We start from the raw sequence: 19,203 nt of genomic DNA on the forward strand, positions 1-19,203 counted from the left end.
GAGTGTGCGCCTAATCGTAACTGGTATGTGTGGTAATGGAGTAATATATTTTTTCATCCAATACTCCCCAATACATCATCGAGTCACTACTGTCTTAACAGAAAGTACAAGTTGCCTCAGGAATGCTATTACCACATCAAAAAGTATCCATTAACAGACGATACAGCAGGTCTTCACAATAATACTCGGTAGGAAATAAAATGATGTTGTTTGACCCTATAGAAGACTACTAACGTCAAGAAATGTTGGAGCTGTATGTCAGTTGTATACTTTGACACTAAAATCACGATTTCTTAACGCTGGTCATTGTTTTCAAAGAAAGTAGTAAGCATGTAACAATCATAACCACCGTATTAAGATTTGACCTATAAACACAATGTGATCGAAAGTATCCGGACTCCACCAAAAACATACGGTTTTCATATTACGTGCATTGTGCTGCCACCTACTGCCAGGTACTCCATATCAGTGACCTCAGTAGTCATTAGACACCGTGAGAGAGCAGAATGGGGCGCTCCACGGAACTCACGGACTTCGAACGTGGTCAGGCGATTGGGTGTCACTTGTGTCATACGTCTGTACGCGATATTTCCACACCCCTATACACACCTAGGTCCACTATTTCCGATGGGATATTGAAGTGGAAACGTGAAGTGGCACGTACAGCACAAAAGCGTACAGGCCGACCTCGTCTGTTGACTGACAGAGACCGACGACAGTTGAACAGGATAGTAATGTGTAACAGGTAGACATCCAGACCATCATTCAAGAATTCCAAACTGCATCAGGATCCACTGCAAGTACAATGACAGTTGAAGGTGAGAAAACTTGGATTTCATGGTCGAGTGGCTTCTCATAAGCCACACACCACGCTGGTAAATGCCAAACGACGCCTCGCTTAGTGTAAGAAACGTAAACATTGGGCGATTAAACAGTGGAAAAACGTTGTGTGGAGTGACGAATCATGGTACACAATGTGGCGATCCGATGGCAGGGTGTGGTTATGTAGGGTGAATGCCCGGTGAACGTCATCTGCCAGCGTATGTAGTGCCAGCAGTAAAATTCGGAGGCAGTGGTGTTATGGTGTGGTCATGTATTTTTATGGTGAGGGCTTGCACCCCTTGTTGTTTTGCGTGGCACTATCGCAGCACAGGCATTTATGTTCTAAGGACCTTCTCGCTTCCCACTGTAGAAGAGCAATTCGGGGATGGCGAATGTATCTTTCAACACGATCAAGCACCTGTTCATAATGCACGGCCTGTCGCGGAGTGGTTACATGACAGTAACATCCCTGTAATGGACTGACCTGCACAGAGCTGATCTGAGTTCTGTAGAGCACCTTTGGGATGTTTTGGAAAGCCGACTTCGTGCCTGGCCTCACCGACCGACATTGATACCTCTCCTCATTGCAACACTCCCTGAAGAATGGGCTGCCATTCCCGAAGAAACCTTCCAGTACCTAATTGAACGTATACCTACGAGACTGGAAGCTGTCATCAAGGCTAAGGGTGGTCCAACACCATACTGAATTGCAGCATTACGGGTGGAGGGTGCCACGAACTTGTAAGTCATTTTCAGTCAGGTGTCCGGATACTTTGGAGCACATAGTGATTGTGTTATCTATCTTCCTGTACAGGGTGTCCCAAAAAACACCGAAAACGCTTAGTATGTTGTGTGGGAAGGCACACTGATCTGTTTTCCAGAAGGAAGCCATTTCCAGAAATGCACAGCTTGGCGCTGGAGAGTGTCGAAGTCTAAGACGGGTCTGCATTCCACACTACTTCGAAGCCAACATAAGTAGCGGTTTCTATCACAAACTCTATGGACTCGAGCAATTATGTCGTCTGCTGACGTTACCACTGAGCCATATGTCATAATCTTATTACTCCACAGAAAATAGTCGATGTGTCAGATGTGGTCCAACTATATAAATCCACTGACTGAGATGTGCTACATTGAGGCGATTCTACAGATTGACATCAAAGTCTGCATGTCCATCCGAACATTTAGTGGAAATAGATCTAATAGGGTAGGCAAAGTATATCTAATAAATATGAGATAGATTGACCCTGTTAGTCTGTCTGACAGCAGATATGACCTGATGGTATGGTCACCAAGAATTATCCTGTCCCAGGTGTTAATACTGACCCTGTGTTGGAGATTTTGAATCACCTGCACATGTGGGTTTTCGTCTGCCCAAACATGCTTGCTGTGCAAGTTTAACATGCCTTCTCTAGTGAACGAGCATTCATTTGTGGATAGCACCAACCTCTGTAATTGTGGCTGGTGTATGCATTGTTGTAAATAACACTGCACAAACCATACTTGTCATGGTTAGCCCTCAACCCGCAACGCCTGGACTTTCTCTAGATGGTATGGTGAAGCCAGTTACCACGGAAAACGCGCCACGCAGCACCTTTACCCATGTGCAGTATCTGTGTCACTTATCAAGTGCAGGTGGCTGTGCCCTCTTCGAACATTGTCAGCATATCGTCCCCCAGCTGTAGCATTGGAGCCAAGCGTGACTACCTGTGTCATGTTTTGGCACCTACCATAGGACAAACATCAGACTGGGGATACTATTTGCAAGTATCAAGCTCAAAGTGCAATTGCTTTATTGTTCAATGGACACATCTCAGACAGAAAATACCTATGTGCAACTTTATGGTTTGTCTGAGGCATCTCTCGATGGACACGAACATGAAATGATGTGGGGTACATCTGATTGGAAAACATTCCATGTAAATCTTTCAGCAGCTCTCCCACTGCAATATTCTTTGCCATATGCAGGCGGTCCATGTCAGGGATTATTACAGCAGTCCATCGCTCCCTTCTTCCTCTACCACGTTTCCTCTCAGTCCCCTTCATCCATACCTCAGCCACAGCGCAAAAGAGCTCAGCCTGAGGCCTTCTGCCGCCAATTTTTCTCTATTCGTGGTGTGTTCCAGGTTCAAAAATGGCCCTGAGCACTATGGGACTTAACATCTGAGGTCATCAGTTCCTAGAACTTAGAACTACTTAAACCAAACTAACCGAAGGACATCACACACATCCATGCCCGAGGCAGGATTCGAACCTGCAACCGTAGTGGTAGCGCGGTTCCAGACTGAAGCACCTAGAACCGCTCAGCCACAACGGCCGGCCACATTCCAGGGCTCACAGATAGTCTACACTGAAGAATCGATGGTAGATCGTCAAGTTGAATTCACGTATGCTCATGCTGGTCACACTGGACAGCGATCCTGGCCCAATTGCGTCAGTGTCTTCACTGCAGACTTGGTAGCCATCTCTGATGCTCTTGAACATATCCACTCCCGCACCGGTGAGTCCTCCTAGATATGTAGCGACTCCTTCAGCAGCCTACAAGCTCTCGATCAGTGCCACCCTTGCGAGCCTTTGGTGAAAACTATCCAGGAGTCTGTTTATGCCCTCGAGAAGTGTGGACATTCTGTCGCCCACATCTGTATCCCAAGGAAACATCATAATAGGCAGACCAGAAACTGATCTCTGATTGGTATTATGCCCTAAAGGTTTTGGGATCTGTATTACTGAATGACTAACTTAGCCAAAAAAAAATTATGCTACAAAGGAGGCAAAAAATGTGTGAGGCCACCCATGCAAGCCACTCACAGGGACTCCATCGTCCATTGTCAGCTCCAAATTGGTCATAACTGGCTGAGTCACAGTCATTTCCTGTGTCACGAGGATCCACCTCAGTGTCACTGCAGCTCTTGGTTGACTACATCTTGTTGGACTATCCCATTCTAGCCACCCTGAGACGGACTTTTAACCTTCCTGACGCACTACCTATGGTGTGAGGTGACAATGCCACAATGACTAATCTAGTATTGGGCTTTATTCGGGCGGGAGAGTTTTTATCACTCAGTGTAATGGTGGGCGCCTGGCTTTATCTCCCAGGCCCTCACCCTATCTGCATTTTGTACTCTCCCTCCCCACTTGCATTGTCTGTTTGCCTTCATTTTGTGATGTGTCTAGGCTTCGCCCTAAGCTTTTAGGCTGAAGGTTTTAGTGCAGTGTAGAATGTCTGGCGAATGGAATGTGCTTATGGAAAAAGGGACTGATGACATTAGTACTTTAGTCCCTTTAAACAACAAACCAATAAAAAAGATGAAAATCGCATGGGGAGAGATTGGGACTATATGGAAGATGTGTAAGGGCTTCCCAGCAAAATATATGCAGTGTAGATTTGCTGGTAACTCCTTACACATCCTTCATACAGTCGTAATCTCTCCCCAAGTGATTTCCATGTTTCTGGAGCCATGAAAAAAGAAAAAATTCGTTTCTGTCGATTTTATTTGAATAAAAAGTGCATTCCTTGGTACAATCATGGTTTCATAGGAAACGAAAATATTTATCCATCAACACATTGACCATCTTGTGTCACAGTGCGATAAATGTCTTAACAGTTATGGAGATTACTTTTAAAATAATAAATCACTTACTTCTTTCCATCAGTCTTATTTTCATGTGACTGCGCCTTACACAAGGGGGTACTAAAAAAAATCGGGATTATTTTTTGAAATAATTGTGACCTTCAATTCTCTGACGCTACCTGAACACATCATGGCAGGTTTCCTTTGACATTAAGGTTACACTCTATGTACTTAACCTTATGTTGTGCTTGAAATGCTGAGTTTTGGAGGTGAAGCGACCTGTGGAGAGTGTGGCAAGGTAGCCCATGAAGCTGGGTCTGATTGTCCAACAGCCTGTATTAACTGCTCTGGGAGCCACCGAGTCTGGAGCTAAGCTTGCTCTGTTTTTGCAAAATTCGGGAAGTAAAAGTAACCAACCAGATCCCCTACACAGAAGCCAAAAAGTAAGGCGACGAAAACCCATGTCATTGCCACTTCCTATGCTTCCATGGTGCAGAAACCTCTTCCTAAGGTCTATGCTTCGACATAGACGACATCCAGCGTGCCACTATTCTCCACCAGCACCTGTTCATACCAAATCAAAGTTAATAAAATCATAGCGATCCAGGCAGCCACGACAGAAGACACCAGCAATGCTTTCGCAGTGAGCATCACGAAAACACCCCAATAGCAAAGTGCCTCTAAACGCCCGTTTTCTTCAAAGAAAAGTGCTTTTTACACCGCCTTTCCCTCTCATCCTTGCAGGGAAAGGGATCAGAGGATAGATCTCAGCATCCGAGTCGAAAGCTGTCCCAGGCACCATCGTCATTTTCGCACATCTGACTGATGATGAAGACACTGCTGATTTTGATGTCTCATCACTGGATCCAGGCATCCCATCCACCCCAACTCGCTCTACAAGCGCCTCGCCACCCCACTGCAAAGACAGGCACAAATCGAGACTACGCTGATGAAATGGCTCCTATACTCCAGTGGAATATGAATGGATGCAGGATTCATCTGGACGAACTGAGACTCCAGGATAGACCCTTTTGCCTTTGTCTTCAAGAGATTGATTTTAAAGACACTGACATGCCTGTGCTTGGAGGCTATCACCTCTACAGAGAAGACGACCTTACTGGTGACAGGGCGAAAGGTGTGATTGCAGGACACCTCACCTGTTCCCTTAATCACAAAACTGCAAGTGGTTGTTGTTCGGATAGTGGCTCACATTGCTGTCATGGTGTGTTTTTTGTACCTACCGCCCTACGAGCCACTTGACAGTGGGGTCCTCACTAATCTTCTTGATGAACTACCTCACTCCTTTCTCCTTTTAGTGGACTTCACTGCACACAGCGCACTAACATCACCTGCTGCAAGGGTCAGATGCACTACAGATATCATGCTGATGAACATGTGTCAAAGTACACTTTTTAGCACCGCTATTGGTTCGTCTACAGCATTGGAACAATCTTCCTATCAACATGATTCCTTCGACATTCAATAAATCAGTTCTCACCAAGACAACTCTCTATCCTACCTTTCTATTGGTAACGAATGCTACTCCTGTCATGCCATTTTCTGCTGGTGTTGATATTATCCTATACACATCTGACCTGAAATTCTTCTTTCCATTTCACTTCACTGACTATCTAGATTGAGCCTTTGCATTTCCCTTTTCAGATTTTCTAGCATCCCTACCACTTTTAACATTCCACTCCTCGACTCGTAGAACGTTATCCTTTAGTCGATTATTGAATCTTTTTCTCATGGTCACCTCCCCCTTGGCTGTCCGCCCGCAGAGATCCGAATGGGAGACTGTTCCGGAATCTTTTGCCACTGGAGAGATCATCATTACAGTTTTTCAGTTATAGGCCACATGTCCTGTGTATACACTTATGCAGTGATTTACATTGCCTTACGCATCCTCATTGCTGATTCTTCCGCCTCCAAGAGCAATAGAGTGCCCTGAACCTCTGTCCGCTCCTCCGCTCTCTTTGACAAGGCCGTTGGCAGAAAGAGGGTGACTTCTTATGCCTGAAGTCTTCGTCCACCAATACTGATTATCAGTCAAAATTTAACCGATGGTGAGTTTCGAACCGAGGATCGAGGACGTTTTGATTACTTATCAAAGACACTACCCTCAGACCCTGTGTGATCACATTGTAGTTACCGACTGATAGGGATGTCGGCTACACACACCGTGGCAAGTGCTCTGTCGGATCCCTGAAACGCAGAATGAATGATGTATTTGTTCCAAAGACGGACAAACAGACTATCAGGCAGGTGGTGATCGAAATTTGGCTCATCAGCGTATGTTACGAAGTATCGGTTCCTGATAAGCTAGAGCAAAACTATAACCTGGCAGTAGAATATTACTTTGTTTTGTTGGTATCAGTAAATATTTATTTAAAGCCATTAAGAGAATATAAGCTGTACTCGGCAGCCAAATAAAATCTCCTGCTTTTCAAGTGACTAGACTGTGGGCCATGTCATACTCAGTCTACCGATGAGGTTGACATATATTTAACCTGAATGGAGAGCTCTGGTATCGGGCGCTGCAGAGGATGAATGCCCGTCTTAGGAGATGGATCTCGATACCCGACAGAGGGCACAGCGGCCGCTCTATGCTTGCACGGCAAACCCGCCGCCGTTTCGCGACGCGAGTTAGCCGGCTAATACTGTTCCGCATCTAGTTTCATTGTTGTTATTTCATCCCCCTAGCCCCATATGACTTATCTTCGAAGAAAGATTAAGGAAATGCAAACCTACGTTTCTAGCTTTTGTAGACTTAGAGAAAGCTTTTGACAATGTTGACTGGAATACTCTCTTTCAAATTCTGAAGGTGGCAGGGGTAAAATACAGGGAGCGAAAGGCTATTTACAATTTGTACAGAAACCAGATGGCAGTTATAAGGGTCGAGGCACATGAAAGGGAAGCAGTGATTGGGAAGGAAGTGAGACAGGGTTGTGGCCTCTCCCCGATGCTATTCAATCTGTATATTGAGCAAGCAGTAAAGGAAACAAAAGAAAAGTTCGGAGTAGGTATTAAAATCCATGGAGAAGAAATAAAAACTTTGAGGTTCGCCGATGAAATTGTAATTCTGTCAGAGACAGCAAAGGACTTGGAAGAGCTGGTATAAGATTAACATCAACAAAAGCAAAACGAGGATAATGGAATGTAGTCGAATTAAGTCGGGTGATGCTGAGGGAATTAGATTAGGAAATGAGACAAAGTAGTGAAGGAGTTTTGCTATTTGGGGAGCAAAATAACTGATGATGGTCGAAGTAGAGAGGATATAAAATGTAGACTGGCAATGGCAAGGAAAGCGTTTCTGAAGAAGAGAAATTTGTTAACATCGAGTATAGTTTTACGTGTCAGGAAGTCATTTCTGAAAGTATTTGTATGGAGTGTAGCCATGTATGGAAGTGAAACATGGACGATAAATAGTTTGGACAAGAAGAGAATAGAAGCTTTCGAAATGTGGTGCTACAGGAATGCTGAAGATTAGATGGGTAGATCACATAACTAATTTTGAGGTATTGAACAGAATTGGGGAGAAGAGGAGTTTGTGGCACAACTTGACTAGAAGAAGGGATCGGTTGATAGGACATGTTCTGAGGCATCAACGGATCACCAATTTAGTACTGGAGGGCAGCGTGGAGGGTAAAAATCGTAGAGGGAGACCAAGAGATGAATACACTAAGCAGATTCAGAAGGATGTAGGCTGCAGTAGGTACTGGGAGATGAAGAAGCTTGCACAGGATAGAGTAGCATGGACAGCTGCATCAAACCAGTCTCTGGACTGAAGACTACATCAACAACAGCCCCATGTGGGCTGGGGGTTGGCTGTCAACAGTGCAATTCTTCGCTCTTCAGCCAAGCGAATTAAAAAAAAAACTGACAATGAGAAATATAAATAAAATTTGAAACTTTTAATTTTTTAATTAATTAATATTTAAATTAAAAATCGAAGACTGACAGTTAAAAATGAAAATATATACGTTTTAAAAACATATCGCAGGAAGGTGAAATTCTTGTGATAAAGACATTCAAGCCCTGCAGTTTCACTTAGAAGCTGATGGACCTGCATGAGGGTGAGAGGTGTTGCTGGAGGAGAGAATATGTTCCCTGGGGTTAAGGTGAATGGGTAGAAAGATAGATGTCTGTTAGATAGGAAAAACTATGGAGATGGAAGGAAGGAAATGAGGTGGAGAGAGGGAAATACAGTCTGTGGGAAAGATAGAGGGTGAGGAGATGTGTGTGGTTGCAAGAGGAATGGGATGCAGATGGATGGCGAGGGAAAGGTGTGTGGAGCCCTCATGTAGAGTGGTGAGATGGCGTAGGGCTAAACTTGGTAGGAGGGGTAAATATCAGGGCGGATCTCATTGTCTGGGAGAGGGAGATCGTTGATTCAAAAAATTCAAATGGCTCCAAGCACTATTGGACTTAACATCTGAGGTCATCAGTCCCCTAGACTTAGAACTACTTAAATCTAACTAACCTAAGGACATCACACACATCCATGCCCGAGGCAGGATTCGAACGTGCGACCGTAGCGGTCGCGTGGTTCAAGACTGAAGCGCCTAGAACCGCTCGACTACAACGGCCGGCAAGATCGTTGAATTACGTTTGGATAGGATATGGGGGTTGTGTATGTATGGGGACAGAGGGACGTTTTTGGAAGGCACAGCAGCAAACCAGTGCTCGTGATCAGAGGGGAGACAATGGGGTGATTGGAATATAGTTTGTCGACACTATAGGATACAATTCTATGTAGCTGTAATTTAGGCTGCTTCACAGCACACAGCCAGGACCTGTCTCCTTGCAACCACTGCCCTATCCACTACCTGCCTCAGCTCTTACCTCTCATCTCCATACTTTTCTTGCCTACAGACTCCTATCTTCCGACCCACACCCCCTGGGATATACTCTCTCCTCCACCAATACATCTCACTCTAGCGCAGGTCCTTTAGATTTTAAGAGAAAGAGCAGTACTTCGGAGTTTTTGTCAAAAGACTTTTACCTCTTTGCGACGTATTTTTAAAATGTATATGTTTCCCCTGTTTCCAGTTGTCTCTCTATGATTTTTAATTTAAAATAGAAAACAGTCCCAAATTTTGTTTGTATTTATCATTGCAATTTATTTAATTTTCCTGGCTGAAGAATGGAGAATTGTGTCCTTCGCCCATATGGGCCGACGGGGACGAAATAACAATTTAAAAAAAAAACCACAGCCACACAGTGCAGTGTTCGCGCTTGATACCTACGTAATGATCTTCGCTTTGCATGCACTGTTGGATAACTACCTAGCGTGTTACTCGGCTATTGTCTCTGGTTGCGTCTTGGATTTGTGTCTCCGGTGCTGTTGATCTTGTTGCCGTCGTTGTGCCGACGCTTTGCGTAGCGCCTTGTTGTCGTAAGCCTGTCTGTCCTTGTCCTGGTCTTTTGTCTTGTCCGTAGTCTGTCAGTTTCGTCTCGTTCTCCGTACTGTTCGGCTCTCCCACCTGACGGCTCTCTCTATTTCTGCATTTACCGATGTGCGCACCAATATCCGGCTATCAGCATTGGCGACGAGGAGAAAGGCTGTTATTCAGTAGCATGGACGTTCAATTGGCTCGCTTGCTGGAGCAGCAGCAGCAGCAGCAGTTAATACAGCAGCAGACGATGTTAGATTTCTTAGAAAAATCGCTTCAGATTAAGGCGGACAAGCTCAGAGCACACGAGGCCCAGTTCCAACGACCATCAGCACCGCCTGCTACTGACGCTTCCATTCATCCTCCATTGGTCCCACCATTCAGTGACGCTGAAGTCGACTGGGATACATACTTGCAACGTCTGTCTCGGCCTTTCAATTCGCAGATGACACATTGTTTGCTCCGAAAGTTGGCCCCTCTGTCAGACCGTGTCACACTCTCGTTTCAGGAGTTTTGCGTTCTGTAGACTAATTACTATTCCCAGTGATGCCAAGAGGTTCCCTCAAAACGAGTTCCATCACCACCATAAAGAACCGGAACAGTCATACCAATGTTGGGTCACTAACTTGCAAGGTCCCAGCTGAAAATGCAAGTTCACCTGCGTCAGTCACAGCTGGAAGGGTTTTTATGCAGATTCCTTGATTTGTGTATGGTGGTCCAGGCTGTACCAGATCCGAAGGTCCGTACTGCAACGCTGAAACTAAATAAATCCTCGTTGGATCTCTCGCTTTTTCGAAATCACACAGGCAGCTAAGAGGCCACAAGTCGTGGCAGTCCACACACCTCCGCACACTCGACTCTCGCGCCACAGGCGCAGGACAGCTCCCAGGCAGCACCGTCGTAATTCCTCCTTGTGTGACGTCTCTGTGGCATTTGAGCCTCTGGTCACGTCGCAAATCGCGTCAGCTGGTCCCTTCGCGGCCACAGTGCTTTCCCACTCAGTGCCAGACGGTCTGTTCAGATCACGGGGCGTTCTGCCGGCTTTGTGGCAAAGAAGAGCACCTTCAACTGTGTGTTGCATTCATACGAGCCGCTCTCGTCTGCCCTACAAGAACATCAGGACACTGTACATGCCCTGCAATCTGTAGTTCCACTGGACGGCCTTTTCATAAGGAAGTTGCAGGTCCACAGTTCCTCTGATCGATCTGGCAACATATGAGCGACTGGGTTCGACTGAGTTGTCTCCTCCGGCCTTTTACGGTGATAGCTCTCTCCTCGTTCATGGGCAGTTCTTGGTCACAGTAGCCTACAACAATGTTACACGGCTCATTACGCTATTCGTTGTCGACATCCCCCTCCCCCCATTGGTTTCTTCAATTTTTGGCATCATCACCTTTACACTGTTTGGAATTTCTGCCAGTGATGGAGTCCAAGTTGCATCCTCTGCAGTGTATTTCCAGGAAGTGGACGATGTTTCCATAATTATTTAAGCCGACTTTCGCGTGTGCCATGGGTTTTTAGGCACACATTACCCTTCGGTCAGACGTCATGCCTTGTTTTTACCGTGGCAGGCCAATTCAAGTGGCCTTCCATACAGCAGTGAAGCAAAAATGGTTCAAATGGCTCTAATGACTATGGGACTTAACATCTGAGGTCATCAGTCCCCTAGACTTAGAATTACTTAAACCTAACTAACCTAACATCACACACATCCATGCCCGAGTCAGGATTCGAACGTGCGACCATAGCAGCAGCGCAGTGCAGCAGGAGCTAGATTTTTTCCAGGCTGCTGGAGTTATAGAACCTGTAAATCCTACCACATGGGCCACCCCTCGTCGTACTCAAGAAGCTCAATTGTTCTATTCGATTATTCGGAAAATTCAAGACTACCATCAATACTCAGTCTCTGGTTGAAACTTATCTTACATCGTGGGCAAAAGACCTCCTTAACAAACTTGCTAGTGGGTAATAATACAGAAAGATCGACCTTGCTAATGCTTACTTCCAGCTGCTTTTAGATGAGGAATGTCAGAATGTTGTTGTCTTCAACATGCCTTTTAGATTACATATGTAGAACCGATTCCCAATTGGCCTCATCTCTAGCAGTTTTCCAATACTATCTGAAACAACTGATGCAGCGCATTCCAGTTTATGTGAACCATCTGGATGATCCCATTGTTACGGACCTCCCCCCCCCCCCCCACATCCGGAGCATTGGCAATATCTTCTAATCCTCTTTACTATCCTGCAGCACTCAGGTCTGCATGGGCGTTGGGAGAACTGTCGATCTTTTCAACCAGAAGTAGAGTAATTGGGGCATTGGCTCACCAAAGACAGAATCAGACCTATTGACTGCAGTGTCATCAGTCTCTTTCCCATCCAGAGAAGCTAACCAAATTGCTGTGTTTTTTGACAAAGTCAACTATTTCTCCAATTTCCCTCACCGCGCAGTCCACGTTTTCCAACCCCTCAATCATTTGCGTAAGACAGTAGTGTCCTATGGCTGGTCCCATGCCTGTGACTGGGCTTTTAATCAATTAAAAATCAATGTTGAAATCCGATCTTTGTCTCATGCTTTTTTCTCTCAGATGTCTATTGGTTGTCATGGCTGACTCGTCTGCCTATCGCATCGAGGCTGTTCTGGCTCATGGAAATGAGGATCGCTCTGGACAGCCAATTGTGTATGCGTCCAGGACATGACTCCTGCTCAACGCAACTACTTACACATCGAAAAGGAGGCACTGGCAATAGTGTTCGTCATTTAAAAAATGCAAGCCTACCTTCTTGAGGCAGAGTTCCTTCTTATTACATATCACAAGTCCTCGGATTCTTTATTCAAGCATTTGTTCAAATCTTCCATAATGAACGGATCAAAACTTACAGCACTAGGCACTTATACTGATTGCTTACAATTACACCATTCACTTTAAGCCCATGGGGCAGTGTCTTAACATGTCTACCCGAAGGACCCACTCCTGATTTCGACAGACAGGAGGTCCTCTGCCTCCACATTGATACTGCACAGCATTATACACTGGATGGTTTCCCCATTACGGCCGCACGTTTTGCTACACCACATGCTATGGCCCTAGTCTGTGGCATGCCTTCCGATACATGACTCTTAGCTGGCATCAACTGGTTTCTGAGTTCAAAACCTGGAAGCTACTTTCTGGTAGGCTCTTGGTCGTCGATGACGTTCTTCCCTGACTGACATGCATCAGGTAGTGATACCCACAAAATTCCAGCAGTAAATCCTGAGTTTTCTCCACTTGGGACATTGGTGGCATGTGCTGCATGAAGTCTATGGCACTTTGACATGTGTATCGGCCAGGTATCAATAGTGACGTTAAACAAATGGTCCATGGTTGCACAATGTGTGCCAAACACCAAGTAGCAACCCTATGGTCTTTTTCACTCTTTAAGCAACAAATGAAGGAAGCTGTCGATTCCTCTGCCACTGTCTCTGCCCCCAATCTGTTTCTGAGCATCTATCACACCTTGACAATTGATGGTCATAGCCACACTGAGCTGCTCCATAGATGGCAACCACAGACTGTGTTTCATCTTCTGATGCCTCCCCTTCCCGCTTTATACTATTAGCCATCCTGGCGTAACACATCTGGTGTGTCTGTGTAGGTCTGCTCCTATGGGAGCCGTATGGTTTGGATGCCGGCAACAGTACTAGAGACCCACACATGTTCGGTTATGTCTGTCTAAAATGGAATGGGCTTGAATGCCGCTACCACAACCTGCTCTGGCATCGACTGAGGACTGCCAATCACTGCCAATGTGCACTTCAGCACTGCCTTCAGCTTCCGTGGGAATGGGAGGAACGCACTCTCACCTCTAGCAATGTCACGATAGACAGCACTGACCAAAATCTGTTTTGCCATCTGACGGTCGGCGGGTCCAGGTCGTCATCCATACCTTCTTTCTGCCTCCCACAGTTCTTTCTGGGGCACTTTTGCCTGCATGTGGCTGTTTAAGGATGGAGGAAACTAGTATAGGGCGCCGCAGAGGTTGAATGTCCGCCACAGGAGATGGACCTCAACAGCCACAAAAGGGCACTGTGGCGGCACTGTCCTTGCACACCCAGCTCGCCATTGTCTCGCTATGTGAGTGCGCTGGCCAATACAGTTCAATGTGGCTGGTATTTAGGCAGCTGCACGGCTCAAAGCAGACAGTTCAGTGTTCGTGATTCATACCTGCGGATCGATCCTCGCTGTACTTGAACTGTTGGATAACTGCCTTGCGTGTTACCCGGTTATTCTCTTTGGTTGTCTTGTCTTTGTCTCTCCACTGCTCCTGATCTTATTGTTATCGATGTGGTGACCGCTTTGCATGGTTCCTCATTGCCAATAATCTGTTTGTCCTTGGTGTGGCCTGTTGTATTGTCTGCAGCCTGTCACGTTTAATTCTACACACCAGTTGGTTGAGTTACTCTTCTGCAGGGGGCTCACCAACCTGATGGCTCCCTCCGTTTCTGCGTTTCCTGGTATGCGTACCGATATGCAGCTAAAGCAGATACAGCAATAGCTGTGACCTCGATGATCCGCTTGCGCAGTGGAAGTGTAACAGTAGTCTCTTTCACAACCGATCTAATTTAGCGAGAAGAATATTTTATGTTACAACCCGAAATGTGACTAGTGAAAGAAATTACAGTGCGGCAAGGAGCCTTATCTCGCTTGGATGAAGGAGACTTGATCCAGAATGTGTCGATTCACTGTAATTATGCTAAGAGAGATTTAGAAACAATTTTGCTCCTGGTAACTTTCTAGTTGTTTAGTTGGTCAAGTTCACATACGTACATTTGAAGAAATAAACCAGGTGGTTTTATAGAAAATAGCAACACGATTTTTCATTACAAGACTGACAAAAGTTTGTAGTTACATAGTTTTCCTGTGAAGCGCCACTTTTTCCAAACTTTCGTTACTGTATAGAACAAGCAACTTTTTCTTATGGATCACAAAAATGTCGCAGTAAGGCAGTACAACCCTGGATACACGTGTACAGCATAACTAACTTGATGTGGATGTAGTTCCATAAGCTTGTGGGATTATATCAGAAGCGACAACAGCCTGCAGACACACAGGTCTGATACTAAAAGGGCATCAAACAGGGTGGCCTCTGCCCTTTCCATAGTGGCCTATCCCCTTTGAGCATGTGTACTCGGGCGAGTCATGAGCGAACGCGGTGGGTTCTGACAAGTGTGACCTAGCTAACCGCCCGATTTACAGACCCCTAGTGATTGAATTGTAGGCATGGAAGCCATCAGCTGCAGCTCCCCAACACAATGCACTTTGGAGAGTTAGAGAGGCCTTCCCTCACTTTGCTTGCTTTGAATTTAGTGTTGCAACTTTTTGATAGTGTAATGGGGCAAGCATACAGAAACGTTCCTGCCATTATTTACTGTGACCTTATAGTGTAAGACTCCTCTTAGGCAGTCACTGTTTTTTAACATAGGGATAGGGTTCTTTCAGTGAAAAAGTAGCAAGAGTGTATTTATTGCTCTGTGCTAACTGTTAAGCGTTAAACTATTGGGATATCAGTGCGTTTGTTTCGAAAAAAAAAACACTGCGGGGATAGTTGTAAAACAATTACAGTCCTGTAATTATGTGTGTATTCTTGAAAAGTAGGTATTTGTAGAATACTAGGAGACATTCGACAAAATTGTAATGAATTCCCGAAAACTACAAATATTACTTAAATTTGTTGCTGGTTAAATATTGAAGTATTGGGATATCACTGTATTTCTTTTAAGTAATGCACTGTATTGGTAATTGTTAAACATTTAGTCTCCCATATACATGCATGTCTTTGGAGTAGTGTGAGAAAATCGACAAAATTGCAATGAATTCCCCCAAAACCGTAAACAGCATCATAAGTTGGCAAGTTTGGGGGGCTACTCTGTTGCAAACTGTGGAAACAAAATTGCAAACATCACCTAAATTTGCTGCTGCAGCTAGAGACATTTCATTGTATAGTTTGCCTGATGTACATAGCATGAATGCTAAGCCCAGCTTATGACTACCATACCCTAAGATCCCATAAACAGGATCACACTACCGCAGTGGGAGGGGGGGGGGGGGGAGGGGGCGTCCATTTTGGATCATAAATTATGCTAAGTAAGAGGATAGTTACAGGTCATAAACAAGGTTAGGTTAAAAGGATTTGGTGGCCAATTTGTTTATTTAAGGTCCACACGCAAGCATAACGCTAAAAGCATTGGTGGCTAATTTGTTTATGTAAGTACCTTGGGGAAGTGTATGGTTTGTTTACATAAAAGTCATTATGAGGGTGGGGCCAAGTGGCCTGCTTATTTACATAAGGAGAGCACTAAGCCAAAACTGGTACATCTGCACTACACACACACACGTGTGTGTGTGTGTGTGTGTGTGTGTGTGTGTGTGTGTGTGTGTGTGTTGGTAACAGAGGAAAACTCACTGTGCACAGTTCGAATTTCGTATCAGGTCCAATATCACGGTCCCCAAAGTAGAAGCGGCGTATCTGCTCAGCCAACGCGTCCTTGTCTGAGTCAGGGCAGCGTAGGTTGGTTGGGATGAGCAGATGGTGATTCTCAGCATAGCTGGACAGGTTGATGGACCATTTGGGTTGCTCTGTGGAGTGGAGAGAACGTTGAATCAGATCAATACTGCTGTTGTGATATCTACAGTTACATCCAGATATATGTCCTGCAATGCAATGAAGAGCATGAGAAAGGAAACTTCGCCATTAGTGCCAAGAACCTATTTTCTTCCTTTTCCATTCGCTTGTGGGAGAATAACTGCTTAAATTCATGTGTGTACGATGTAATTATCTCAAACTTGCCTTCGCAGACCCTGTAAGTCATACGACGTCAGAGAATAGCGTCCATTATACTAAAGGCCAAAACTGTAGGGGAGAACAGAGTTGGGAATATATGCATTACATAATCAAGGACGTTGGATGCAAGTTGACTGAGATGAAGAGGTTGACACAAGAGAGGAAGTTGTGGTGGGCTGCATCCAACCTGTCAGAAGACTGACCATCAAGAAAAGCACATACGTGTCTCCACACTTTACAGTTGTAATAACTAATTAACTAATTTGTTAAATCACTATATTTGCCCATTTGGACAAGCAATTTTATTACAAAATTATTAACTTTTTTAGGTGAGCAGTTGGAACCAGTATCAGTTTGTTGTGTTCTGCATTTACAATTTAATTGTTTATTTTGTGCACATCAGAAGTTTGACAAGAGTAATTTACAGGTATAATAAATTATTTGTTAAGCACTATATTAGACCATTTGGATTAGCGATTTTACTAGGAAATTATTCAACATTTTTGGGTGAGCAGCTGGAGCCAGTAAGTGCTCGTTGTGGTCTGCACTTACAATTGGACTTTTTAAATTGTGTATGTCAGTAATCTGACTCTAGTAGTTATTTTGTCCGTCAGGTAATATATCTCCCACTATGATTTCTTTTACTTCACAACCAATGAGTTATTTCTAAGGCATTAGGCACCGTGTTGTCAAGTGATTTACTGTGATTTACAGACAATAGTAAGGGATTCGTTGCATATCCAGCGTCAGGTTTCGTTGAATCACATTAATAGCCATTAAACAGAGTTAAAAAAATCGATTTTCGGTTTTCATCATATTTCGATAGATTAAGGTTTTATTTAAGTACTATGAAAAGGATTTTGGTAAAAAAAAATTTTCGATCATTTAAAGAGCATTTTCCTACCACATGTGTTTATGTGCCCCGCTCACTTCTCTGTAACCCACTTTTCTGCGTATATTTTTGATCTTTATATCCCCAACATTGCACATTAGGGATTTTTTTACTCCCGAGTGCGTTGGCTATCCTTGGAATGCAACGGTCGGCATTCTTTTGTTTCTGCTGTTTGTAAACAACACGCTTTCAAACACGCGGTTAGTTTTGTTCAAGTGTGATTGCGAGTGGCTGCTATAGAAAATTTGCAGGTAATAAAGAAAATCTGGAGGCAATGAAGAGAGACCTTTGGGCCATATTCTTCCATAAGTCCTCTACTGATGATAAGCCATGTCATGGATTGTGGCCATCAGGAGAAAATTCGTGGTGCAGCATTCTCTTCCTGCTGCTGTTATTACAGCAATTAAACCTATTTTCAGAGACTTGGCTCATCCTGACTTTCTAAGGAAATGTCTGCATGGGCAGACACAAAACCCAAATGAGTATTTCAACAGCAGAATTTGGAACCGCCTTCCTAAAACTGTATTTGTAGTCATGCATACAATGAAACTAGGAGTTCATGATGCTGTTATTATATTCAATTGTGGTAATATTGGAAAGTGTTGGGCAGGCCTACTGAAAAAGCTGGGAATTAATCCTGGTGAAGATATGATCACTGGGCTGCAACATTGCGATAAAATGAGGACAGCCGATGCAGACAGGTCTGCATCTAATTTGGCCAAGAAAGCTATGCAGACATCCAGGAAGGTGAAAAAGAAGCTGGAAGACCTGCTAGAGGCCAAAGAAGGGCCATCATATACAGCAGGACAGTTTTAATTAGCTATAAGTAACAAATTTCAAAAGTTTTTTCTTTAAAGTCAATTTACCACAAACTTAAATTTTCAGTACATATGCCCCAATCTATCAGAAGCTATCATAGATAAATGAATAACATTTTCAGAGACTCTACATAACATAAAAAACCACCTCTGGTACTTTATTCATTAATATTCCCCAATTAGGAAGTTAACAGAAAATATTTTCTGCAGAAAAAAGTTAATATTTTTTGTTAATAAATTTAAAAAAGTATTTCTTGAAAACTATAAAATGGATAAAGTAGATTTTAGTACAGTAACATGTAAAAATATTAAGGTCCTGCATCAAATAGTTTTATCAGAAATGGGTCAAATACTTGCCAAAATTAACATGGGTTAGATGGGCAGGGTGTGGTCCCCTTAAATCTTTCCTGCATTATCTAATAACTACAGGCGGTCCTCTCAACCGCTGTCGAATTTATACTCCTCTCATTAAGAGAACTGATTTGCAACAGAAGGAAAGCTTCATTTCTGAGTGAAGAAATTTGTGTCGTCCACCTCATGCATGAGAGGTTGCGGAGAATAGCCACCATTCCATGTACAGTAGAAAGCTCACACGAGTGCCCACAACTGATTAATTGGGAAATCACGAACCAGTCGTTGCCCTCCAAGCTGTGGCGGCTGATCGTCCGTTTTACTGTGCAGCTGGATGCCACTGTCTGAACAGCCTTGTGTGTAATTATCAGCCGTTTATGGTCCCCATTTTCTTTTGTATTTTTTATGTGCAACACCAGTGATAAAGAGGAAAGTACCAGTGAAACGTGCATGCAGACATCATATCTCAACTTAAAGACAGAAAGAAATGTAAAAAACATTTGCATTGGTGATGTTTTAACTGACTAAAA

At 44.1% G+C, this 19,203-nt stretch overlaps 1 protein-coding gene across 2 annotated transcripts in view; it reads right to left on the reverse strand.

Annotated features, from left to right (window-relative positions):
- Positions 1-19,203, reverse strand: part of LOC126210121 (esterase FE4-like) — a 107,993-nt gene that overhangs the window by 12,137 nt on the left and 76,653 nt on the right. For both annotated transcript variants that reach the window (XM_049939264.1, XM_049939265.1), the window contains exon 7: positions 16,235-16,407. In XM_049939264.1, coding sequence (XP_049795221.1) covers positions 16,235-16,407 — 173 coding nt within the window. The remainder of the gene's footprint in view (positions 1-16,234; positions 16,408-19,203) is intronic.

This window comes from Schistocerca nitens, chromosome 10 (genome assembly GCF_023898315.1).
Source record: "Schistocerca nitens isolate TAMUIC-IGC-003100 chromosome 10, iqSchNite1.1, whole genome shotgun sequence".
Classification (NCBI taxonomy): domain Eukaryota; kingdom Metazoa; phylum Arthropoda; class Insecta; order Orthoptera; family Acrididae; genus Schistocerca; species Schistocerca nitens.